Source organism: Cervus elaphus, chromosome 8 (genome assembly GCF_910594005.1).
Source record: "Cervus elaphus chromosome 8, mCerEla1.1, whole genome shotgun sequence".
Classification (NCBI taxonomy): Eukaryota; Metazoa; Chordata; class Mammalia; order Artiodactyla; family Cervidae; genus Cervus; species Cervus elaphus.
In genome coordinates, this window is record NC_057822.1 from 14,907,238 (window position 1) to 14,933,638 (window position 26,401).

Genomic DNA, 26,401 nt, shown 5'->3' on the forward strand with positions numbered 1-26,401 from the left:
AGTAGCCATACTAGGAGTAACCAGAGAGACACCAGCTCAGCTTGAAGGCATTAGTTTTCTAAGTATGTGATAATTATACACAGAAAAATTAGAAGACCCAAGGAAGTTTTTTAAAAACTCCATAGTTCCAACACTCAGCTATGATCACAGTTAACATACTTTCATCTGTAACCTCCCATGCTTTTTCTGTGTGTATAAACTAAAAAAAAAAAAAAAAAACCAACCCTAAATGCAATGTAATATATTGAGTTGGATCCTGGAACAGAAAGAAAGGACATTAGTGGAAAAACTGGTGAAAACCAAATAAAGTCAGAGTCTAATAATGTACCGATGTTAATCTCTTAGTTTTGACAAATGTACCATGGTTATGTAAGATGTTAACATTTGGAGAAGCTAGGTGAAGTGCATGCAGAAACTCTCTGTACTATCTTTGGAATCTTTCTGTAAACTTAAAATTATTACAAATAAATTGTTTACTTTAAAAAATGGACCCATTCTCTATCGTTTAATAGCCTTTGTTTATTCACTCAATATTTATCATGAAATTTTTCTGTCTTGGAATGATCTCATGATAGCATTCTATTTCATCCCTTGAATGAATCATAGCCTATCTCCCCTATTGTTGGAAATTTAGGTTGTTTCCAATTCTTACCCTGTCATACAAATGCTGTGAATACTTAGTCATTTCCTTAGGATACTTAACAAAATGGAATTGCTGAGGCGGAGCTGCCAGCTAGGGAACACATACGGAGCACCACAGGCTGTCACTGTTCTGAAGTGTCTGATACACATGAACTTGGTTGCGCCAACCACAAGGGGGAGGTACCGCTCTCATTCCTTTAGGGCAATTTTCAAAGGTTTTCAAAGGATGAGACAATAAATTCTCAGCACTCTCTTTCAGCCCAGTCCAGCACCTCCCTGGTACCCCTGCTGTGGACGCACACAGACCTCTCTTGCTCTTTTGCACACCTTCTCATTTTGGCTTCCAGGAGGGCAGTTCCTGCAGGCAGCCAACAGGTGGTCTGTGGAATAAGGGCAGGTAGCAGAGGTGGTTTCGGCAAACACTCCAGTGTCAAGCAGTCTTTCCTGGTTTGGTGTGGTAGCCATGTGGGGGTGGGGGGGTGGGGGTGGAGGTGGCACTGGGGAATAGGAAAGGGTTAAGACAGACATTCTGAAATACACCTGGTAGCTATGGTAAGGTCCTTTTATCCTCAGCAAGTGGCCATGGGAAAGGAGAAAAAAAGGGTCACTTATTGGGCAGCTGCTATATTTCATATTGACTCTGCCCACCTATAGATAAGTGCTATGATCCTCATTTTACAGTAAGCTTGTTGAGGCTTCACAGCAAAGTGTCACCCGAAGGCACACAAGGGAGCTACAGTCAGTGCCAAGATCTAACGACAGGTCATCTTCGCCACCCCCAACCCAGGCCCACAACCACTAGGCACATGACTGAACGCTGAGCTACAGTAAAACAGGGCTTCTCCCTCTTCTGAGGGACTGCTGGGTCCCACAGCAAAGGATCACCCAATTCACGGTCAAAGCACCCATGAGGAGAGCCTGGGGGAAGCAGGAAGAAGGGTGGCCTGTGGTTGACCTTTAGTGGTCCCTCAAGCCTACATGTACATGCCTCTGTGCTCTTCTGTGTTCTTGACATTACTTTTACAAAAAACAATATTTATTATTTATTTGGCTGTGCCGGGTCTTAGTTGCAGTATGCAGAATCTTTGATATTCATCTTGGCATGTGGGATCTTTAGCTGTGGCATACAAACTCTTAGTTGCGGCATGTGGAATCTAGTTCCCTGACCAGGGATCGAACCTGGGTCCCCTGCACTGGGAGTGCAGTGTCTTAGCTACTGGACCACCAGGGAAATCCCTCGACATTCCTCTTGAGCTGAAAACCTTCTCTTCCCTATGCTTGGTTTCAAGCATATTTCTAACCAGTTGCAGATTCCCCAAGAATTCTAGAGGCTCACTAGGTAAAAGCTGCCAGTAAGTGCCAGTGGCCTCCATACCTCCCCTTGAGCCATGACCCTTGCCTGGAATGCCCATCCTCCCTCCATGGACCCACATCGACCCACCTCCTCCATGAAGCTACCCATTTCTCTGTAGTCTGACTTCCTGCACCACATAATTAGCACTTTTTCCACATCCCATTTCTTTTCCAAAACAGACTCAAGGCAGTTTACAACACACATTGGGGCACAGAACACTAAAATTATAAAAGCAGAGTTTGGGTGAGGTGGGGTAAGAATCTCACTAAGAAACCATGGCAGAGGAAAGCATAGCAAGTGAACATTAGGGGAGCTTTCTTACAGCAGGTAAAAAGGAAACAGTAGAAAATGAAGCATTCCTTATCTAATTGAAGAGTGCAGAGCAGCTAAATAGGAAGCAAAAGGATCTCCTAGCTCCAAGCTCAGAGAGGTTTGTCCCCAAAGTCTTTATCTAAGGGACCCCATACAGAGTAATTATTTGCTATGCAGCAATGTTACCCTCAAAGTGCAGATCTATTTAGCCTGAGTTACCAGCATAGGGTGGGGGGCCTAAGTCTTGTCTTGCCCTTGCTGACACCTCTCTTTCCCCTCCTCTCTGCTCTCTGCTTGGGGGCACCTCATTCAAACTGGGTACCTGGAAAGGGCCTTCTGTAAGGGCAGCTCACCATCACAGTGCCCTGGATGACTCCAAACACACAGCTGCCACATTCCCAAGACATCAGCAGGGCAATGCTCCCTCTGGGGTGTGGGAGCCATGAGACGTGTGAAGCTGCAGCCTGAGAGGAAAGACTGTGAGGCAGAGCCTCCTGTTGCCACCCTTCCCAGAAGCAGGGGTTATTCCAAGAGCTTTGCAAATCCAACACATCGGTGCCTTCATGCCCAAACAAGGAAGCAAGAAAGAAAAACAACAGAGAAAACTACTTTACCCTGAGGTGGCACTCCTGACCCAGGCCCTTCACTGGGACAGAGCAAACCTACTCAGGTTTCTTCTCTGTTCATCCAGGCTTCTCTGCATCACAGGTGCCTTCAGAATCTGTCTTCCAGAAAAATGTCAAAGCAATTGGCACAATGGTGTGCGTGGAGTCACAGACCAGGCTTAGCCATTCATAGGTATATGAGCCTCAAAATGCATACATATAAGATGAGATAGTGACTATCACTATCTCACTTACTTCCACATGGTTATTGAGAAGACTGAGATAATATATGCAGGACCTACCAAACAGTAAGCATGAAATATGTTAATCTATTATTAATTATGAATATACAAAAATACAGAATTCTACATACAATTTCAGGCGTCCATAGACTTCTAGATCTTCAGGTTAAGAATTCTTACAAATTAAATGTCCATCAACGGATGACTAGATAAAGAGGATGTGGTACACATACATAATGGAATACGACTCAGACATAATAAGAATGAAATAACACCATTTGCAGCAACATGGATGCAACTACAGATCATCATACTAAGTAAAGCAGGAAAGAGAAAGACAAGTACCTTATGATATCATTTATGTGTGGAATCTAAAACATGGCACAAATGAAGCTATCTAATAAAACAGAAACAGACACACAGACATAGAGATCAGACTTGTGGTTGCCAAGAGGGGGAGAGGGTGGGGGAGGGAAGGACTGGGAGTTTGGGATTAGCAGATGTAAACTATTATATATAGGATGGATGAACAACAAGGTGTTACTCGATAGTACACAGAATTATCCAATCTCCTGGGATAAACCGTAACAGAAAAGAATATTAAAAAGAGAATGTACATGTATATATAATATAAAACTGAGCCATTTTGTTGTATAACAGAGATTGGCACAACATTGTAAATCAATTACACTTTAATTTAAAAAAAGAAAAAAACAAAAGAATCTTTAGCCTAGCTTGGTTCCCAACTCAGGAAGACGACAGCTCTTGCCCACACCCACATTTTCACTCTGAGCTCCATCAGCACACACCAAGCACCTGCTGCATACCCACGCAAATGTCTTGGTCACCAGTGTCGTCAGCACATCTGAGGGGTGGGGATTATTCCCATTCAACGGATAAGGTGCAATGATTTGCTGGAAGGCTGGTAGTGGAGGAGCTGCTGCTGAAACCTGTCATCTCTGACTCATGTAGCTTCTTCCTGAGAAAAGGCTGGTTAGGCTTCTGGAGGACCGAGCCTGCTCTTCACCCCACTCCATCCTGTCTGCGACATTTCGTGCACATGAGATCCTAAGCACATACTTTGGGTCCTCAGACTGTCAACGATATCCCCCAAACTGGCTCTGGCGGTGTGGGGCGTCCACAAGAAAGAACCCATCTGGACGGGCCCTTTCTGCTGCAGTGGCAGCAAGCCACTGGATCAGTTCAGCAGCAAGTTGTCAGAGACTGTGTGTGAGTCCCGACTGCTTCTTACGGCGCCCTCCGGAGTGTGACCACTGCCGAGGCCTGGTCTCCTCCCCCATGACAGAAGACAGCGCCAACCAGCTAGGGCGCTTTGCGGGGGCTGGGGAGAGGTCAAGCAAGGTCGTGGGTGTGGGGCTGCTGCAGAGTACCTGATGTGTCAGCCTTCCAGAAGCGGTGGGGACTCTTCATCCAATCTTGGTTTCCAGAGAAGAGGCCAAGCCCAAAGGTGTGAGCGAGCAAAAGCTCACCTGGTCTTCTTCCAGTTTATCCTTTCCACCCATACCACGTATGCTCCCAGGCTGTTCTGACAAAGATTTCCCCCAGTTTGTTGCATGATGATCAAGGGAACGGAAGAAAATTTTCATGGGACATTTAAATACTTAGGGAATGAAAAGATCAGTGCAAATAAATCACCTGAGAATGACCTTGCAGAGGTGGGGGATGTGGTAGAGCAGAAGAGGGAGCAGGAGTTCGGACACCAGAAACAGGCCTGCCTCTCTCCAGAGCAAGAACGCCTGCCTGGAGAAGGATGGTGCTTCCAGGTCAGCTCCAGCTGCTTTCAGGAACAGCAGTCACTTCTCAGAAACCCCAGTGCAAAGACAGCCCTTTCAAAGAGCACGAGAGCTTCAGTTTGGACAAATGATTTAAGCTCCTTTTTGCAGGGGAAGAAATGGATTTACAAAGAAGCAACCAAGGGTATTAAAGAGGCAGCTGAAAAGGCAGCCAAAAATCTGGCTTAGGGATTAGAAGCACTGGCTTTCTAGGCTGCGGACAACTGTTTGCTTAACAATCACCCACCCTGGCAGGAAGCAGGTTATTTTTCTATGTATCCTTGGATTCTGCTAGCATTTATCCAGTGTCTATTCCATGCCAGGTGCCAAGTAGAAACCTTCTTATAAACTTCATTTACTAGCAAATGAGTCTGAGAAGGTAGTATCACTAGCCTCTTGTTAAAAAATATTTATCAACTTTGGCTGCGCTGGGTCTTTGTTGCTGCCCGTAGGCTTTCTTCAGTGGCGGAGAGCACGGGTTACTCTCTAGTTATGTTGCACTGGCTTCTCACTGCAGTGGCTTCTCTTGTCGTGGAGCACAGGCTCAGAAGCTGTGGTACATGGGTCTAGGTGCCCCGCGGCATGTGGGATCTTCCCAGACCCGGGATCGAACCAGCGTCCCCTGCATTGGCAGGTAGAGTCTTAACCACTGGACCACCACTAGTCTCTTTTTCACACGAGGAAACAGGAGCAGAGTAAATGATTGGCTGGGATTTGATGTACATCTCTGAACCCCAAGCACAGCACTGTCTCCTCTGGCCCAAGCGCCCTCGTCCTAGGGCTCAAGAAAATCCTGCAGATGAGCTGAAGGCCAAGAGGGAGCAGACTCTTCTTATGAACACACACTTGGACCTTCCTGCCTTCTCACGACTTGTAGTGACCCCAAAGGGCTTCCAAGTCAGATCCAGAATTCAGCGTCAATTTACTAGCCCACATCTCCTTAAAAAATACCACAACAGGGGATACAAACTTTTCACACACTTTATTTAGGGGCCAAACAAGGCAGCATTTGGACAGTTAAGAAAGGCACCTCATTGAAAATAATACATCACAGTGTTGTAGTGATCCCGGTCATAGGATTTGAGGATGGAGAGGGCAGTCTTTGGATAATGTTGCTTAGGACACTTGCTCATTCATTAAAAAGAGTCCTTTCACATAATGTGAATGGAGGAAGGCAAGAGTGCCGGACTGTGGCGTATGCTGGGTGGCTGCCAAGGTCTCACCCATGAGGGCAGGTAAGCTGGTAAATCAGCGGTGAGTATGGAAGGGAGGGACACCAGCCTGCCCCATGACTCCAGTAAGCCGGATTTGTTGAGATGCTGCCCCCAGGAACACACTCCATGTCTCTTTCACGTGTGGAGATGACGTTCTGATTTCATGGTATGGGTAACCAGGATTAGTAATCAACTCCCGCCCTGTTCCAAGCTATGGGGCAGACAGGACAATAGTGTGATTTCCTGCATTCCTGGGCTGGCATGAGGTTCTGATAAAAGCTGAGGTCTCTGGGCACTGAGACCTGTCCAGTTGTCACCAGTCCAAAGTAAATGAAAACATGATTCCTTAGAAATAACACTGTATCTCCTTGTTTCTATTTATACCCTCAATTCAAGTGTTTTAAAAAATTAATTTTTCCCTTTGCTTATACTTTTAAGAGTCCTACTCCATGTAAAAGAAATTGCATCACGGCAGCACAGCTCCTCTCCCCCTCTTGGGCCCTTGCCGCTCCTCCCTCCCCATCCTTACCCTGACCGCCCCTCCCTCTGCCCAGCACCTAAGAGCAGGGATCATGCCGTGGGGTGATGAGTACTGGTGCAGTCTCGCCTGGCCTTCTGTTACTAGGCTGAAATAAAGAGAAGACAAGAGAAAACAAAATGGGTGTTTAAAAACCAAGCAAACATCAGAGAAGGTTGGCATGCACACCCCAGCAACCAAATGCATTAAACACTGGACATTTCTCTGCCAGGTGAAAGCTCTCATGCCTGCTGAGGTTAAGTTCTGGAATTAAGCGAGGCAAAAATTGAATTCTACCCACCCCCCAAAAAACATATGCACCCCCGACGACCTGCCCTTTCCCACTGGCAGCCCCAATAACACAAGTATGTGTGTGCATGTGTGAATGCACATGGATGGATGACAAATATTTGAGCAAGGATCATGCACACTCTATCAGCAATCATTCAAGGACCTCAACTTTGAGGCCAAGTGCCTGCCACTGTCCCCAGTCGAAGGGGAGTCAACTCTAAGATTCATGAGGTCACCTCACCCAGAGAAGCAGCCCAGATCCCGGCAGACACAGCAGACAGTTTTGATTTCACTCCCCTTCCTAGTCCATTCTCAGAAGTCATGTGCTTCCCAGAAACATCCCATGCCAGACTGGGTTTCCGTTAAGCATGGGTGGAGTTAGCTTCCAGCCAGGGAAACCAGGCAGAGCAGAGCCAGCAGACACAGAGGGACACAGATGGCCACGTACCGCAGCCAGTTTCCAGGCGGACAGAGGACAAGCCCTCTGGTGGTCCCATAGACAGCAGGAGAGCTCAGGTCAGGTGGGGGCTGGGCACTTCCGAGGCCACTGCACTGAGTCAGCAGAGTACCCTGGGCAGGTGGCATTATTTACTGGACCTGTCACTGACTTTTTAATGGTTTTTCCAGAGCCTGCTGTTTTTGTGGTCCCTCATAGCAGTCTATTAATTCCTCTGTTTGCCACAGATCAAACCAGAGACCAAAAGGCACAGCGTGGACCTCAGGAAATGCCTAAGAGCCGGGAGCTGAGGTTAGGAAGAAAAGTTGGTTACTGCCATAGGTGATCTTATTTTGGGGGTGGTCCTTTCTTGGGGAGACTGTGGCCACCACCGTCATGACATAAGGGGTGAAGGACTGGATATGGAAGGGAGAGGGTTGAGTTCAAAAGGGATATATCTGATTTCATATCCTGTAGAGACTGGGCTTGAATAAATTCTAATCAACATGATCCCCAAATCACCATTTTGTTCACACTTGGAAACTGAGCAAACATTAAAAATAAAGACAAATCTATCCTGCTGTTTTTGGGGAAGTGGACTGGCTGCTCTCAGATGCCCAGCCTGGATGTTCACAAGATAGTCTGAATTCAAGAGGACCTTTCACCTGGTTTAATTCTTTGGCATCAATTTAGTATTCAACCCAGGAACCAAATGATTCCTACTTTACAGAACCATGGTGCAGATCACAAAAATAATTCAACTTGGCCAGGCTCTGTCTATGGTGATATCCTCTCTCAGTAATTTCTGGAATCTAAGTGCCTTTTCATTCCTGTTTAGGGGGGAAAAATTAATGATCCCTTTCCACACACTGACCCGCTGACTTTTCATTATGGGTGAGAAAACAAGTGGAATTTCTGGCCAACAGCCTGCCATCAGGAACTGTAGCCCTGCCTGACTGCACGTGATCCAGGACTTCTAATTAGCTGGTGGAGATGGAAAAATACCCGGTAACTTGTCTGGCTGGTTAGTTTATTTTGGTTGAAAATAAGGAGTACGGCTAAAGAAGTAAACAGTCTCTCCTATAACTTAGGAAGTGTGAGACTGTACATATACTGACACACGTATGCACGCACACACACACACACATAGATGAGATGAGACTTGCACACACGCCAAAGGTACATGAAGCAAGTGCTTTTTTAATCAATACATCAAATGATATTCTTGCTGGCCTGAGGAAGCTTCTCTCTGCCTACTCTGCCATTCCCACCCACTTGTTCAACAGGGAAAGTAAGAAGAAAGAAATTCCTTTTTGGACCCGACATTAAATAAACACAACCAAGTCTTTACATGTGGCTTTGGAGAAGGCTGCTAGGATGCTTGCAAACACGATGTCAGGGGTCTGCGATGCATCGATGGCAGAGTGGATCCCCCGTTTACTGTAGTACTCCACCAGTGGGGTGGTTTGAGTGTGGTAGGCCTCCAGACGGATTTTCAAGGCCTTCTCATTATCATCTGATCGGCGGATCAAGGGTTCCCCAGTGATCTGAGAACAAGAAGAGGGCAATGAAAGGCTGGGACTCGGCAAGGTCTCCTAATCCAAGGCCAGATGCAGATCTGAGATGCTGTCTGATCCCAAAGTCCATCACAGGGAAAGACAGACAATCTAGACCTCCTTCAATAGAGAACTATGAAGACCTTCACTATTCCCAGTGAGCTGGTCCCAGGAGCAGACCACCTGGTCCAGAGAAATTGGGGAGCCTGAAACAGCAACTGTGAGAACAGGGCTGAGTGAGGCGATGGGCAATGTCTTTCTCTCATAGCTGGTGCTCAGGCTGTTCAGCTTCCAGGACAAACACTTTGAGGGTCAGAAACAAGAAAGACAGAGGCCCCTGAGACCAGGAGCATACATCAAAATCAGGGCTGCAGTAGCAATTACAATCTTAACTGCCTCAGTTTTTTTTTACCAGGCCATCAACGTTCTAAAAGTGGCAAGTGAGGGAGGGGATGCTGAGTGATAGCATTGCAACTCTGAAATGTGACAAAGCTGACAGATGGCTTTGAAACCTGTATGACCTGATGAACTTGCTCATTTGACAAAGGTTAAGTCCAGGAAATTCGTTCTGTTGTGGCCTGCATGTTCTGAAACAGATGAAATGAATTATTTATGGCAAATATTATAGCGACTATGTATGAGACTCTCCCTTTTACATCTGCAAACAATCGAAGACTGTCATAGGAACTTGGCAGTGTTAACCTGGCCAAGTTCTTCTGGAATCTGTAGGGTACAGTAGAGTCATTAGGGAGACAGGATATTCTTCTGAAGCGGGGCTGGTCAACAAACCTCTCTTCAGTCCTGTCCTCCCAACCCTGGCTTTAATTCGGGCTTCCAAGCAGCCTTCTCCTAATTAGTTCACCATTGAGGTTCCCATGATGCCAGGAAGGGGCTGCTCTGGACAAAACAGGTACAAACTGGGTAACATCAAGTAGCTGGCACGGGTGGCTACCTCAAGGTCAAGCAATAAATCACCTGGAGGGACCTCTAAAGATGAGCCACAGTCCATGTGATTTACGTGACAGTGATACTTTTCATAGTTTAGTGATGCTGGTAGGAATAGAGGGAAGATGGGAAGAACAAAAGGAAGAAAAAAAGAAGAAAAAGTGAAGTAAGAAAGAAGAAGGAAAGAAAAGGACATTTTCCATCCTGAATTTACATACATCATCTTTCATGGGTTCCTTTGGGGGGTTGAACTCATCGTGGTACGAGCGGCCACTCTGGGGGTGAATCAGTCTGCAAGACAGCAAATGAACATCAATCAGGCTGCTGGAACTCCAGGGGTCTCCAAGACCACAGGCACAGACAGAGAAGCTGGATGCAACGCCTTTAATCCAGCACAGAAACCAGTTACAGGCATCCCTTGCTTAGGAAAATAACTGGGCTTATATCAGAGTGAGTATCTTTTCTCTTCTGACCCAACATTAAAATAAGTGTCTGGCTGGCTGGCGGCTGGCATGACAGCCTGTGGGCTGTGTGTCCCATAGGTCTCACACAGCCACCCATGTATTCACCTGTTCATTCAACAAGTGCTGACTAACTGCCTAGTCCAGTTCAGGTCTTGAGCTGAATCCAGGGGCTACAGAGAAGTGAGTCAAGATCCCTGGTCACAAACAGCACTTAATGTAGAGAGGGAGACAAACGTGGAAATAAGTAACTACAATAGATGTGGTAATCCTTTAACAGAGACTTGGATAACCTGCCATGGTGGACAGAGGACAGAGAGACTACCCTTATTTTCTAACCTACTTTGGGTAAAAAACAAGAAAGGCGCTATATGAAAAGCATGTGCTATGGACGCAGATGCCACCAGACAATACCGCACACCTCTGTGACCACAGAGAGCCCAGCCATCAGAGGGCAATACTCAAGGTGTCAAGAAAACTGACACATTAAGTCACAGAACAAAGAGCCTAAGAAGCAGCTTTTATCTGGCACAGGATATGTAGGTAGCAGCTGCCTCTCTGCTTGTCCCCTTAAGCAATAAGCCCATGCCCATGGCTGGCAGTGGCCACACCACAGGAGCCCCGAAATCTAAGAAGGGAAGGAGGCAGGCCAAATGCTGCTCTGCAGCTGGGGCCCTCTCGAGTTTCCGTGGTCTCCCAATTCTTTGCCAACCAAGATCTGCCTGTTTAACTTATGGCGGCTCTCCTCATGAAGTCTGTTAGACCAGAGCTTCCCAACATTTTCTACCTCTTGGCAGGCACAGAAAGTACTCAGCGTGCTTGCTCTGGTGGAAGAGAGGGTCAGTATTTCAGCACATCAGTTGGGAAAGTTTGGGTCAGACTTCTGAAGCCACACAGATTTGCAAAATGCAGCACTGTGTTTTCCTAACAGCATACTTTTGCGGGCCAAGGGGTCCATTTATAGAATAATGTGGTCGGGGACGAGTGATTGCAATCACACAGCCCAAGGTTGAGCCTTTCTTTACTTGAGTTGCTGGAGGGGTTCCTCTGGTGCATTCACTCGAAATGACGCCCACTGGGAGACCCAGAGAGAGGAAGAGCAGGAGCTGGGGCTCGGCTACAGCTTTCTCTTTAGGAAGGGTTGGGGGCACGAGATGGGGACCATGTTTCTTTTTTCTGGCCGAACATCGAAGCATGTGGGATCTTAATTCCTCAACCAGGATCCAAACCCATGCCCCCAAGCATGAAGTCCTAACCACTGGACCAGCAGGGAAGTCCCTGGACCATGTTTCATCACCTTCTGCATAGCACAGGGCATATAGCAGCCAGGCTGCAACAAACACAACTCTCTCCTCTCCATGTCTCTACATCAGCTCTTGCTCACTCTCAGATTCCCTCAGCCTTCTAGTTATGTATAAACACACTGCTCCTTCTCCACCCCCAAATATCATTTTAAGAAGAATGCAAGACTCATTCCCTAGAAGGGAAAAGAAACCAATCTCCAAGTTCTTAAAATGGGACTGGTCTCAAGGACCAACCAAAACAGCTCTTAGAGCCACTGAGCCTGGCCTGGAGGTGAAGATGTTGGGGGGCCAGGCTGGGATGCTACAGCCTTGGCTGTGATACTTCAGACACCTGTGTTCTCATCCAGAGAATGGCAATGGCATAAGACATAAGAAACCAATGAAACCAGAGAGCCAACACTGAACAGGTTAAAACAAAACCCACCAGCCATACTTATGGCAAGGAATAAAATAATCACCCATAAAATTATTAGAAGTGAGGCCTGAGCCAATTCAGAAGACATTTACAGTGGGGTCCTTATCGTGTCAGATAAGATCCATATTAAACTGATTAGTTCCTGACTCTTTTTCTGGCAACCATCAGCACAGTGGACGATGAGGCAGAAAGCAGGCTTTTGGTGCTAGTTCTGCCACTGACATACATACAAATGGACTTGGAAAAGCACTTTCACACAGTCTGACCTGTTGTTTCCTCCTGTGTGAGGAAAGCACTCACTTCCAAACCAGGAGACTCAGCCTTCCCTCTTTCGCCCTCTACAATTCTGTAGTTTGTTCTCAGAATCTCTCAGTTCCCCACCAGCCAACTTCAGCCTCGTCACTCCACAGGTGGATCACACGAGGCTCCTTGGTGGGGTCCTTGTCTGTTTCTTCTTTCCCTCAATGGAGCCTGTATACCAGGACCAAGCCAATATTCTTACAGTGCTGTACTGGCCGCAGCACCTAGTGGCTTAAGAACATTCCATGACTCCTGACTCAGGCAGGTCTACCCTCTCTGCTCCTTGGCAGACCTTGCACCTTCCCAACCTCACTCATTCTACTACCCAGCCTGCCAGGCCATTTCTCCAGCTCTGGACATTCTTGCCTCTACTTCCTTCTGGGAAAGCCTCAAGAAAATCCTCTCTATCCAGGAAGGTCAAGTCTCACTTTATGTCTCTCTCATAGCCAACCTTCCCTCTCTGCCCGCAGGCTCTCTTACTGAACCCCTACTGCACTAAACAGCCCAGGTTTCACGTAGGGTTTGGGGATACTCTGAGGTCAGAGATGGGCACTGGTATATCCTCTCTTGGTCCCTTGCTCCCAGAGCTGTGCTGTGAACAAAGCAGGCACTTAGGAAGCTGGGCCAATCAGATCAAACGTCCCTTGTGTCATCTAGCTCTGTTAACATTTACTTTGCAATGTCTGGGACCCCAGCCCTGGTGATGTCCCTTCCTATCAACCCTACTGCTTCTTGGACTGTATCAACTTTGCCTACTCTGTGCCAGTGCAAAGAAACAAAAAATCTGCACTGAAGGAGCCTATGTGATAGCTGGAAATATGAAACCTGGACATTTGAAAAGGAAATTAAATACAAGGTGCATTCCCCTGTATCTAACACCGCCTTCCAGAACACCTCTAACACTTATTCTGCTGCCTCTCTCCTTAAAGACACAAACTGCAGACACATGGGGAAAAATGTTCAACTTTTATAAATGTATAGAAGTATACATTTATACTTTATAAATGTATAAAAGTAGTACATTTATAATAAAAAAAGTCCCCCTTAATTATATAACTTACATGTACTACAATGGTCAGAGCATCAGTTTGACAGTAGACAACTAGAAGAAACACAAGTATACAACAACTAGGGAATAATAAAGTAAATGATGGTTCATCTACTGTGAAATAACATGCAGCAATGAAAAATAATGGTCACAGGAGTCTGGTTCAAGATGGAAAGCTGACCACCTTCCTGAGATTCCATTAAAATGACTAAAGCGGGACTTCCCTGGTGGTCCAGTGGTTAAAACTTTGCCTTCCAATGCAAGGGGCATGGTTTCCACCCCTGGCCGGGGAGCTAAGATTCCACATGCTTTGTGGCCAAAATCCAAATCATAAAACAGAAACAATATTGTAACAAATTCAATAAAAGACTTTAAAAATGGTCCACATTTAAAAAAAAGAAAAAAAAAAAAACCTTTAGAAATAAAGTGTACTATTGGTACAGTAATAGACAAATAGATGAATTTTCTAAAAAGTAAATAAAATGACTAAGGGATAAAAATTAGCTATGGTCTATAATCAAGATAAGAACAGGAGGGTCTATTAGTAGTTGGAAGCTTCCCAGGTATCTCTGGAAGGCAGCACAAGGCAGATGTAGAGTGATGGTGAAAGGGTTAAGAGCAATGGCACTCTTTAAGAGCCACTTGTCAGAAGCAGAAGCGTTTCTGTGTTCAATGTTAACTCCCATAGAGAAGTCAGCACTTTAAAACAAAACACACAAATAAATTAGTGTTTTTTGCTAAGCTGGCTGTACCATGAACAAAATTTTCTTCAATTTTTTAAACTCTGTGAAGATGGTCCTACTATTTTTATAACAAATAAAAAGCCTACAGCAAGGTGTGGTAACTCCAACTGAAATCAAACTTAAAAAGCACTAAAATGCAGATACACATGTAAGGAATTTAGTATTTCTTAAGCACCCATGTGAGCAAAGTTCTGAACTATGCACAACATGCTATCTACCATGCACAATGGTTCCTTGAAGCAGGTACTATTAACCCCATGCAACATAAGGATACAGCCTTAGAGAGGTTAAGAAACTTGCCTAGGGTCAGAGTTAAGAGGTGACAGGACTGAGCTGCTGCTGGACTTCGGATCCCTTGCTCTTCTTTCCACATCCCCATCCCATGTCACCAAATAAGATCAATCCACGTGGAAATGGCACTAAGCTTCGTGGCTGGGATTAGGCCAGAGCAGTTCCTGTGGTCTGCCAAAGCTCTGAGGAAGCATGAAAAGAAGGGACCTTCAGGGGACAAATACCTTCCTGTGATTCTCCGGATGAGCAGAGAGTCTGGGATGCTGAACTCAATCACAGAATCAAGCTTCTCTTTCCTCTTCTCCATGAGGTCATCAAGCTGTAAAAAGAGCATGTGGCCCACCTAAGCTACCAGAGCTTGATAAGACCCATTTTCCTCAAAGGAATAAAGAGATGAAGGGCCAGGATTTGCTTTCCTGCCTTGGTGATAAAAAACCAAGTCACTCACCATTTCTGCCTGCCTCACAGTCCGAGGGAAGCCATCTAGAAGAAAACCATTTTTGCATGGAGGGGTCTCCAAATTCTTTTCAATGAGCTCCACAACCATTTCATCGCTCACCTGGAAGTCAAGAACAAAACAGTTGTTGGGGTTATATCCATTAAGTAGGTGGCATCAGCCCAACTCCAGGGTTACAAGTCTGTGTCTGTATAGCCTGATTACTAAACAGGTTCTTGATCCCAAAGCAGCAAAAATCAGAGCACCTATGGAGTGGCTCCCTTTGGAAGATTCAGTTTCATGATTATTTCTGTAGTTGCCACACATGCACTCTCTTCCCTTGAGACTCTCCTGTGTCCCAGTAATCTGGGAGAGGAAAGAGGATTCCAGGGCCTGTCACCCCACCCACAGACCTTCAAGTCTTAGGTCCCAAAGGCCTCTCTGGCTATTCGTCAGAGTCCTAACCATCAGATAACAGCTTCTCAGCAAATAGCTGTCCTCTAGACACAAGATAGTGAGGGTATACGGCTGAAAGACCACCTGAGGAAGGCTCCAGGAGAGAATGAGGGTTGACCAAAATGTCAAAAGGCACCAACTTAACCTGTTTCACAATTTTGATTAGGCTAACAGTAAAGTGACCCAGGCCACCTTGGACATGAAGCAACAGAGTTTACTGACCTGACAAGACTGGGTCAGAACCAAGGAGCCAGCCCAACACCCTCTGAGCCTCTCTGAAAACCCTAGTAAAGATCCTCTCTGGCTTTCAAAAACTGGTTTTCCTCCTGGGTTATCACTGGAAGAAAAGGTCCCTGCCAGTGCTAAAGTGAAGGCTGCCCATTTTGGCAGCTAATGCTCTTATCTCCTGGGACCAGCTGTGAACTTGGGGACAAAGTATAAGCTCTGCGACTAAGTGAAGGCTAGAGATAAGTAATCTCATTGTCACATCCCATTTTTTTCTCAGTACAGGATCTTCTATCAAGGTCCAAAGTCCAAAATACTGAGCTCTCAGCAGTGACTGACAGCCTCACTAACATGAAGGGAAAGCTAGAAATAAAGGGGCAGTAGGCGCATCAGCAGAGCTACCCCAGCTCCAAAATCTCAAAGCCTGGCAGGAAGTAACTCAGCCCAGCATGTGCCCTAACCAACATACTAAGATGTGTAAAGACCAGAGGCCCAAGCACAAAATGATTCTTCCCAAGACCAAGTCCCAGAAAAACTCAGTTACGATTAAGCTCTGGCACCCGGATGGTGCTAGTGGTAAAGAATCTGCCTGCCAATGCAGGAGACATAAGAGACGGGGGTTCGATCCTGGGATTGGGAAGATTCCCTGGAGGAGGGGATGGCAATCGACTCCAGTATTCTTGCCTGGAGAACTCCATGGACAGAGGAGTCTGGCAGGCTACAGTCCATATGGTCGCACAGAGTCAGATACTACTGAAGCAACTTAGCACACACACTAACCAAAAACGATCTAGTGGATAACAAATTGTACTTCTCCTATCAGATCAACTGGACTAAAAACAAGAGAAAATGCTATTATAGTCTCCAAATAAGGATACTTTTGTTAACTGCCAAGCAACCCCTCTGTTAAGAGACACAAAAGACAGTCACAAAAGTAAGTAAAAGCACTCTGTGCCTTTTTGAGTCCTCTCTTGAAGGACCCTTGAGTTCTGGTCTAGGGATGTCAGTTTTGTTTCTGGCCCTAAAAACTAGGCGTATATTGCAAAATACGCCAGCACAAAGGAACTTCAAGATTACTGTGAATAAAATCAGTGCCATAAATTCAGAATGAACCAAGTAGACTTGCTAACATAAAAGTTCATATAATCTTCCAGTTTGTTAAAACACCCCACAGCACAGGGCTGCCTGACAGAACTTTCTACAATGATTAAAATGTTCTATCTCGGGGCTTCCCTGGTGGCTCAGTGATCTGCCTGACAATGTAGAAGACAGGTTCGATCCCTGATCTGGGAGGATCCCATATGCCGTGGGGCAACTAAGCCCATGTGCCCCAACTACTGAGCCTGTGCTCTAGAGCCTGGGAGCCACAGCTACCGAGCCCACAGTGCCACAACTACTGCGGAGCTCACGCTCCACAAGAGAAACCACCGCAATGAGAAGCCTGCACACTGCAACCAGAGAGCCGCTCCCACTCGCCACAACTAGAGAAACACCTGTGCAGCAATGACGATGCAACATACCCGAAAATAAATAAATAAAATTATAAATAGTAAAAAGTTCTATATCTGTGCTGGATAGCAAAAAACTGAAATGTGGCAAGTGAAACTGAGAAAGTTAACTTTAAATTAAAATGAATTTCAATAGCTACATGTGGCTGGTGGTCACCCTGGCAGGGCAGACCTGGGCTGAGGAAGATCAACATTCATTGGTCCCACCAAACCTACCAGCTTCCCGGCATCCATAGTTGCTTTCAGCTTCTTTCCCAGCTCTGAGCCAGAAGCCACCATGGCCCTCAGCATGTCTCCAGTAGCCAAATGGCAGACACAGAAGTTTTCAGCCAATTTGGGTGCCTGTGGAGGGGAAGACAAAACACAGGATACGGTTAACAGCACAGGCCTTGGAGTTTGACTGCCTGGGTATGAATCTGACCCTGCCACTTATTGGCTGTGTGCACAAAAGCCAATTTCCTTACCTGTAACAGGGATAAAACTACCTTACATTATATTCTAACCTATGATTATAGGGTTGCAGTAAGAATTACATGAGATAATATATGGAAGGCACTTGCAACAGTGCACCTAGGACAGGAAATCGCCATAAATATCAGCTATTATCACTGCTTTCACTAGACACACTAGTGACACATAAGCCTCAGCTCCCCATTATGAAGGGAATAGAAACAGCAATACCAGCACTTCACACAGTTGCCCTGAAGTTTAAATGAGTTCACGTATATAAAGCACTTGGCACAATGCCTGGCATGTAGTATGTTGAATGAGTGTTTGCCAAAGGAATGGATGTGTGGATGTCAAGTACTGTGGTCACTAGTGTGGGAGGCAACTGGAGCCAGATGCAGAAGTTTCTCCCTGGCAGACGCGGTCTTCCCCTTCCCTGTCACTAGGTAGCTGCATTACCTGGGCCAAATCACTTAACCTCTCGAGAGGCAGAGTTTTCTAATCTGTTTAAAATGAAAGCACAAAGGGCTCCATCTCAAAAGGTAGCAGTGAGCATCAGATGAGCTATATATGAAGACCACCTAACAAGCAGTGGGGCTTCCCAAGCGGGTAAAGAACCCACCTGCCAATGCAAGAGACATAAGAGATGTGAGTTTGATCCCTGGGTCAGGAAGATCCCTGGAAGAAGAAACGGCAACCCACTCCAGCATTTTTGCCTGGAGAATCCCACGGGCAGAGGACCCTGGCAGACTCCATTCCATAGGATCGTGGAATCAGACACGACTGAAGCGACTTAGAACAGCAGAGCACCTGGCGAAGTAAGCTCTTAGTAGGTTTAGTAGGCAGGATAGCCTTTTGGTTAAGAGCACAGGCTGGAGAGTCAGACTGCCTGGGTTTCATACACCAGGTCCGCCAAGATTGGATATGTGACTTGAGAAAAACTCTATCACTTTTCTAAATTTTAAATTTCCTCTAGGTAAAATGGAGATGGTACTATCATCTCCTGTATCACTGGATTGATGAGATTATGAAGAATCACTGTAAGTGCTCAGGAAGCATCAACTGTTACTGTGACCCCTGCCTTAATTCCATATTCATTCATACGCCTCTTCTAAGAACCTTGCTGGGAGCCAGTGAAACAGATAAATAGGAGACACAGACTCTGTCCCCTATGAGAGCTCACAGTTCAGTAGACTATACAACTGAGTGAATACCAGAAGAGGACGAGACCCTGGACAGTTCCACACTGGTTTTGCAGAGGCAAAAAAGAACGTAGAATTCAAAAGGAACAGAATCAGTTCAAAAGCCTAACACTTACCTTTCTGGTTCAACTGTTTTAGAAAATAAGTAGGGTGGGGACCTTGTTCAAACCAGTTTGTTAGGAGTTTTCTTAGGTGCACACGATAAAAGCTAAATAGACAGGGTTCAGTGCAACAAGTGCTGGTTTGAGTCACGGACTGATTCAGCTCAAGCAAAGAACTTCCGAGCAAAACAGAATCCAGGTGAGGTGTTAAAAACAGCACTTTAGAAAAGCAATGAAGGTCAGGCCCCTCTGGCAATGGAAAGTCTCTGGTTCTTTGGGCTGGCACAGCAGCCACAAAATCAGAAGGCTGTGCTTTTCTGGCGATCTTTCTTCTTGGTTGTTGAAATTAACTTGGGTGGAAAATTTGGAGGTCACGCCTTTTCCAAGGGAGAGACCAACCAAAACACCAGCGAAGCGCTGTCAGCACAGAACCTTACCATCCTATTTTTATCACCCCAAATCACAGGACACTTTTGTTCTGTTCCAGGTGACTGGCCTCTGCAGCTCTGTGGAACAACACTCCCAGAGGGAAGGGGTGGCATGGAGCAAGACTAACGCCTTCATTTTTTGCTGGATGCACAGGAATCATCGTGGTGGGCTGCAAAGAGCATGAACTGAGGAGTCAGACAGATCTGCATATGAACCTGGCAGCCCCCAAAAGCTGTATGACCTTCGGCTAGTTACTTAACTTCTCAGAATCTGTTTCCTCACCAGTTAAATGGGGGACAATGTCTACTTCACAGGGCTGTTGTGAGGATAAAATGAAATAAAGTACCCAAAACATCAGACACACTGTGTGTGTGTGTGCTCACTCAGTTGTGTCTGACTCTATGTGACCCCCCAGGCAGATTCTTAACCACTGCGCCACCTGGGAAGCCTCAGACACTGTTAAGCATTCAGTAATTAGAAGACCGCCTTCATGGTCTTTATTTTTTACACTATTCTTTAATTGCAAACTATAGAAGCAGCCTGATGAAATGGCTGTTATTATATTCCCCTGACTTCACACTTATACTTTAAAGCAACGCTTTTTCTACTCCAAACCACCTAAGGATGCTGCTGAAATACAGATTCTAGTTCAGTAGGGTGGGGCCTGAGCATCTGATTTTAAACGTGCCTCAGGATTGGCTATGCTGCTGACCCTTGGGCCATACTCTGCTGCGGCTGAGGCCCTGAGCCACAGGTCTCACTAGCCACGGGCCACTATCGAGCCCAAGAAACAGGCACCTCACCTGTGTGAGAAACCTGTGGTTTGGGAAGGTGTGGGTCAGAAAGGCTCCAACTGTTAGCACGGGAGGCAGCATGGTGGGGCGAGGGCTCTCCAACTTCAGTGTATCACAATCATCTAGGGCACGTGCTAAAAATACAAAGCCAGGCCCATCCTTAAAGTGTATGATTGAGTGGCTTTCAGACCTGTTATGGGGACTTGGTAAGATTATATATACACAAAAGAATTCAGCACAGTGCCCGGCATTTAGGGAAATAAAGGGAAACTGATAGTCAAGATTTGATTTAATCATGATCACTTGTCTTCTCAGGGGCTTCCCAGGTGGCTCAGTGGTAAAGCATCTACCCGCTAATGCAGGAGACGTAAGAAACATGGGTTTGATCCCTGGGTTGGGAAGATTCCATAAAGGAAATGGCAACCCCTCCAGTATTCTTGCCTGGAAAATTCCATGGACAGAGGAGTCTGGTGAGCTACAGTCCATGGGGTCGCAAAGAGTCGGACTGAGTGACTGAGCACACACACTTGTTTTCTCACCTCAACATCGTCTGTGCAGTCTTTCCCACTTTCACCTCCAGTGCTTCTGCGCATGCAGCTGCAATCATCTAAAATACTGCTGGACACGCCACCCACCCCCCAAAACACACACACATTCAGAAGCCTCAACGTTCCCCCAGGACGAGGGAGAAGTTCTAATAGCTCAGTAACATGCTCCATGTCCTTCCCAACCAACTTCCTTTATCTCCCAAGCTACTCAAATTGGCCTCCACAAGCCCCCTACCTGGATGCCCTGCACCACTGCTAATAGCTGCTCTGTTTGGTTTCCAAATACATAAGCATCTCCATGGACCTCAGCTCAAGCTCCTCTCTATGCAGGAATACCCTCTCCCTTCCCCTTACTGGTCCAAGTCCTACCCTCCCCCTTCTAGAGTCAACTTCTGAGCATCTCTCCCCAACCAAAAGCCTCCCCAACTATCCTTTCTTCCTCCGAGAAGGAATCATCAGCTAACGGGGTGTTTGCAAGATGCCAAACAATTTTTCCATGCATTGCTTTACAGTATGTATAATACATAACTGGAGAAGGAAATGGCAACCCACTCCAGTATTCTTGCCTGGGAAATCCTATGGACAGAGGAGCCTGGCAGGCTACTGTCCATGGGGGTGCAAAGAGTCAGACATGACTTAGCAACTAAACCACATAATACATAACAAATACAGGAGGTAGTTAACTATTTTTATCTGCATTTTACAAATGAAATTCAGAGGCTAAGTTGCTCCAAATCGCAAAGTTAGCAACGGCAGACCTGGTAACTGGTCTCAAGGCTGTCAAGCCCTAGCTCTTATCCATGACACTAAATAGCCTTCTTTACCCTGCAGCTCTAGCAAGGAACTTACCTAACAAAACATGCCACCACCACCCCCAAAGCCTTAGTGCCGTCCTTGGGAAAGGTATGTATGTGTGTGTGTGTGGAAGGGAGTACAAGGAGGCCTTCTTGATATGGGTACAAGCTACACAAGTATGTTCACATGTGAAAATTCATCAAGCTGCCCTCTTAAGATGTCTGCACCTTTCTCTATGTGTATTATACTTTTAAAAGCACAAAAACCTGTGTTTGAATTTCAGCTCTGCCTTTTAACTGACCATGTAACCTCAGGCTAGTGATTCTTTGAGACTATTTCCTCATCTATAAATTGGTGTATCAGTGGGTACGTAGAAGAAAGAATGGAACATTCTTCACTGGAAGGGTAGGAGGAAGAACAGAAGATTCTCAACAAATCACAAGTGAAAGTGGCTCGGTCGTGTCCAACTCTTTGTGACCCCATGGACTATACAGTCCATGGAATTCTCCAGGCCAGAATACTGGAGTGGGTAGCCTATCCCTTCTCCAGTAGATCTTTCTGACCCAGGAATCGAACTGGGGTCTCCTGCATTGCAGGCGGATTCTTTACCAACTGAGCTATCAGGGAAGCCCTCAACAAATCATAGTCCTTGTTCTAACCCTGAACTATCTGAGCAGTTGTCAGTCACTCATCAGTACTTCCCCTGTGGTACTCTGCAGTAGTAAGTACTGCTTGCATCTGTGTTCGTTTCTGCTCCTATACCTAGACTGCAAGCAACAACAGGATGTTAATGCTGTTCAAGAAATCAGTCACAAGTTCAAATCCTATCTTTGATACTTTACCTATGTCCTAGGGCAAGATACAGACTGGGCCTCAGTTTATTAGTAAAAAGGCAAAGATAACAACAGGACTGTCCTCCAAGGGCTGAAAGATTAAATTAGATGACATTAAATCTGGATTAAAAGGATTAAATCTCTGGCTGGGAAGGTGTGGGGGAGATGGGGGGGATATGGGGGGGTCTGTCACAGAACCCAGGAAAGGGTGACTATTTTGCAATACTACACCCTCTTGAAGGCTATCCTGCAGCTCTAGCAAGGAACATGCCTAAGAAAACATGCACAGGATAGGAGACAAATCTAACCCAGGGCAGCAGAAAGAGCAGGAGCTCCAGAGTCATTTCAGAAGCAAGAGCAGCCAATTACTTGCCCTGTAACCCAGAGAACAAGCTCTTTGGACTTTAGTTTCTCTAGCTGTAAAAGGGGGAATAAGAACGTGGGTCTCACTGAGTTTGCTTCTGCACTGTGTTAGCGCACAGACGTAACTGACCAATCCTGATCTGCAAGATGGCAGCTGACAGCCCACACGTGCTGGCCGTGAAGAACCGGTGTCAGCTGGACACATGGAAGAAACTATGAGAGGGCTTGGCAGAGGAAAACAGGAAACATGTCCGTGCTCTTGGCCACACCCTAGGAACATCCAACCCCAAAAGGGAGACAGGGAAATAAGGTTATTTAAACAAAATAACAAACCCATGTGGTCCAGATATTTTAGATGTCATTATGCTGATGCAAAAGCAGGCAGTTTAAAAATGTTTAACTATTTTAGTTAAAACTAAGTTTTAAAAGGAAACAATTATTTCAGTCATGCCAACATTAAATACCTAAGACACTGAGTTTATAGAGGTGTAAAAGGAAGCACCAGTGGGAAGAAAAAAACTACTGAGTAGGTACTAAGTACTAATCCAAGGTACAGGACAACCTGTAAACTGAAAGAGACTTGAGGGTCTTCCCTGGTGGTCCAGCAGGTAAGACTCCAAGCTCTCTATGCAGGGGACCGGGGTTCGACCCTCAGTCAGGGAACAAGATCCCACATGGCGCAACTAAAGATGCTGCATGTGGCCACTAAAACCCAGTGCAGTCAAATAAATACATAAACACTTAAAATACTCATAAAATAGACTTGAAATGCAAATGAATAGAAACATAAACATTTACTCCTACTATTTATTTTTTATGGGACATTATGTTTTTCCACAAAAAAAAGAATGTCTTTTAGAGATACACACTGAAATATTTACAAATGAAATGTTACAATATCTGGGAGCTTCTTTAAAATCATTTGTGAAGGGAGACTGGATGGGGAAGGAATGGCCACCAGCTGATGGTAGCTGGGCCTGGATAATATGTACCTGGGAGCTCATTACACCATCCTGTCGTCTTTTGTGTATTCAAACTCTTTATAATTAAAAGCTGGGGTGTGTCTGCAGGCTACAAGCTGCTGCAGGCTGCCACTCTGCAACCTCTGATTTATGAAGTTTTAACTCCTTAAAACTACAACTGCCAGTATCCCTATGGTTCCGAATACCTTAAGAAAGGTGTACAGAGGTTAAGCAACTTGTGTAAATTTTACCCTTTCAAGTCCCAGCTAAAATCACATCTCCCTGACTTCCATAAGGCCTTCTCTGACCAACTCTCATCATATATACACCCTTATAAGTCAGCTCATAGGTAGAATTTCCCCCAAAACTTCCTGAGTACATCACCCTTTACACTGAGATACAACTGAGTTGGGGGTTGAGGGAGTGTATTATCAATTAAGATGAATGAGTCTACAATTAGTGAACACCTACTATGCACCAGGTTGTCATCTAGGTGTGCTTTACAGACATATAATTTTCCAGTATCCCTGTCAAATTTTGGTCTAGAGGGACAAGGACTTTCTCTGTCTTGTTTACTGTTCTACCTCCAATGTCTGGTGCTCAAGAAATGCTGAATGCGTAAGTATTATCTTCATTTTTCAGCTGGCAGCAGTGAGGCCTAAGTTACAAGTTTGTTAAACTGTCAAGCCCTTGCCTCAGCACTGAGACGGGCTGTCCATTTCATAACCACTGAAATTATTAACTTCAATATGAACTATGAAAAAAAATCAATGCATTTGAGTTACCTTGTTTATTTTGGTCACTCACAGCAAAAGTCCATAGAGTTTGGGATTAAACATACCTAGCTGCAGGTTACCTAATAACTGAGGGTGGCAGCAACAGGAAAGAGGAACCTTCGGTGTGAAAGGACAAGGGGATTAGGTAACAGTCAGCCTCAAAGGGCAAACTGGCTCTGGCTACAGAGAGAAAAAGGAAAAGTGGTCTTTCTTGACTGAGTGCATGCATGCTCAGTTATGTTCAACTCTTTGTAATCCTATGGACTGCAGCCCACCAGGTCCTCTGTCCATGGGGTTTTTCAGGCAAGAATACTGGAGTGGGTTGCCATCTCCTTCTCCACGGGATCATCCCCATCCAGGGATCAAACCCAAATCTCCTGCACTGGCAGGCATATTCTCTACCATTGAGCTATTTCAGAAGCCCTTCTTGACCTAGTAGCCAGAGCTGAAAAGCAAAGTCACAGGAATGAACTGAATCCTCCCAGACTCCCCTTCTCTGCATCATCCATATCTAGTAACTTCATCAAGTGCCAAGAAATGTGCTGGGTGTTGCAAGAGTTCCAAGAAAGAGTAAGACAAATTGTTTGCCCAGACTTTGCAATCTTTGCAAGGACTAGGAATAGAAAAGGGGGCACAGAGCAGCATCCAGAACCCCATTTCCTTAGGAGCTCAGATTTTCAGGAATTCTCTCTTTAGACCCTAATATCCAGCAAAATCCTGAGGTCTGGAAGGGGTGAGGGCAATTCCAGGAGGATAATAATCCAATCTATGGGCTTCCAAATCCTGAGATCATAAATCTCATTCCTGACCTATGGGCCCATTATGTCCCAGGTGCCAAGAGAGGCCTCAGTCAGCAGAAAGTGACCTCACTCCAATCACGCAGAGCCTTGAGGTTTCAAGCTCCTTGAGGTCAATTTTACTAACTTGGGAAAGTCATCTGACCTTTCCAAGCCTGTTTTCTTACCTGTACATTGAGGTACCCTCTCATCCACCTAACTTGGCTCAAACAGGTCATACCTCACTTCTCTGAGTAGTTCTCCTTATCAGCACAGGACAGCTAGCGCTTTCCCCCACGTCCGGGAGATGCTCCTCCGCCTTCAGGTATTAGTCAATACCAGAAACGTACCCCTACCGGGTGCGTAACCCTGGAACGTAATCCACTGTCAAATCGCACCGAGTCTAGGGTCCCTGTCTCCAACTCGGGTTCCGATCTACATGCCTCAGCCCAGGGCTCACCCTTACCCTTCAAATCTTCTCAGCTTCTAAACCCTAAAGGAAACTACTCAGTCCTTAGATCCCCTAACACAGCACCTCAGGCCTGGGACACTCAAGAACTCTAACTCAGACTCCCTCGACCTCCAACTTGGACCCTCCCCAAAACACCTGCCAGAACTCCAGACGCCAGCCAGGGAACCCCGAGTCCAGGCCTCAGCCTGCGCGGCCTGAGTCTGGGGCGAACCGGAACTTCGGCCGCCCTGACCTTGGAGTTCCACGGGCTCCACCGACAAGCCCGGCTCAGCAGCTCACCTGGGTACCCTTGCCGGCTCCGGGCGGCCCTAAGAGCACGGCTCGGATGCCTTTAGGAGACTCTGGGACCGGTTCGGGCGCGGGCACGTTGGGAGCCATGGCCGCCAAAAGCTCTCACTGCTCAACTCGCCCGCACACCTCTCAGGTCCAGAGCTTCCAGGCCAGCGCGCCACGCACGCCACGCACGCCTCGCTCGCCGCTCACACTGGTCCGTCGCCACGTCCATCAGTCTGCTCCGCCCGCCCCTGAGCTCGACGGAAACTTCAGCTTACCAACCACGCAGCCAGACTGGGGAAAGCTGCTTTTGATTGGGCAGAATCGATGAGGGAGTAGGAAGGGGCGGGCCACCATGTACGAAGGGGCGGGGCTCGCGGCGGGTGTGCGGAGTGGGCGGGAAAACGTGAAGCAAGCCTACAGGCCGGCCTCGGGGTTCTAGGTAGGCTTTTGACAGATAATGGCATGGGCAACCCGAGTGAAGTCCTATAAAATTGCTCGTGGGAGAACAAATGAGTGAAATCAGTTTTAAGAGA

General features: G+C 46.2%; 1 protein-coding gene and 1 non-coding gene across 3 annotated transcripts; both read right to left on the reverse strand.

The window, feature by feature from the left end:
* Window positions 1-1,800: 1,800 nt before the first annotated feature.
* TRNAG-CCC lies at window positions 1,801-1,873 on the reverse strand. The gene has a single exon. It is a non-coding gene; the product is annotated as a tRNA-Gly (tRNA).
* A 4,038-nt stretch (window positions 1,874-5,911) lies between these two features.
* AK2 (adenylate kinase 2) lies at window positions 5,912-26,050 on the reverse strand. Of its 2 annotated transcripts, none has more exons than XR_006342356.1 (7): window positions 25,872-26,050; window positions 17,311-17,436; window positions 14,918-15,028; window positions 14,694-14,788; window positions 10,126-10,198; window positions 7,419-8,953; window positions 5,912-6,788 (listed from the first exon to the last, which is right to left on the reverse strand). XR_006342356.1 is itself a non-coding variant. In XM_043909652.1 (7 exons), the coding sequence occupies exons 1-7, from the start codon at window positions 25,968-25,970 to the stop codon at window positions 6,784-6,786; spliced, it is 705 nt and encodes a 234-aa protein (XP_043765587.1). In that variant the 5' UTR covers window positions 25,971-26,049; the 3' UTR covers window positions 5,912-6,783. The 2 variants fall into 2 exon arrangements, 1 of the variants encoding a protein (XP_043765587.1); XM_043909652.1 differs by having other exon boundaries at window positions 8,758-8,953; window positions 25,872-26,049.
* Between the last annotated feature and the right edge of the window lie 351 nt (window positions 26,051-26,401).

Excerpts from the sequence above, each read along its gene's own strand:
- AK2 (XM_043909652.1), bottom strand. The coding sequence starts at position 25,970 with ATGGCTCCCAACGTGCCCGCGCCCGAACCGGTCCCAGAGTCTCCTAAA. Across the intron at positions 17,437-25,871 it reads GAGCCGGCAAGGGTACCCAG|GCACCCAAATTGGCTGAAAA; the intron begins GTGAGCTGCTGA and ends TCCCCTCCACAG. Across the intron at positions 15,029-17,310 it reads CTATGGATGCCGGGAAGCTG|GTGAGCGATGAAATGGTTGT; the intron begins GTAGGTTTGGTG and ends CTTGACTTCCAG.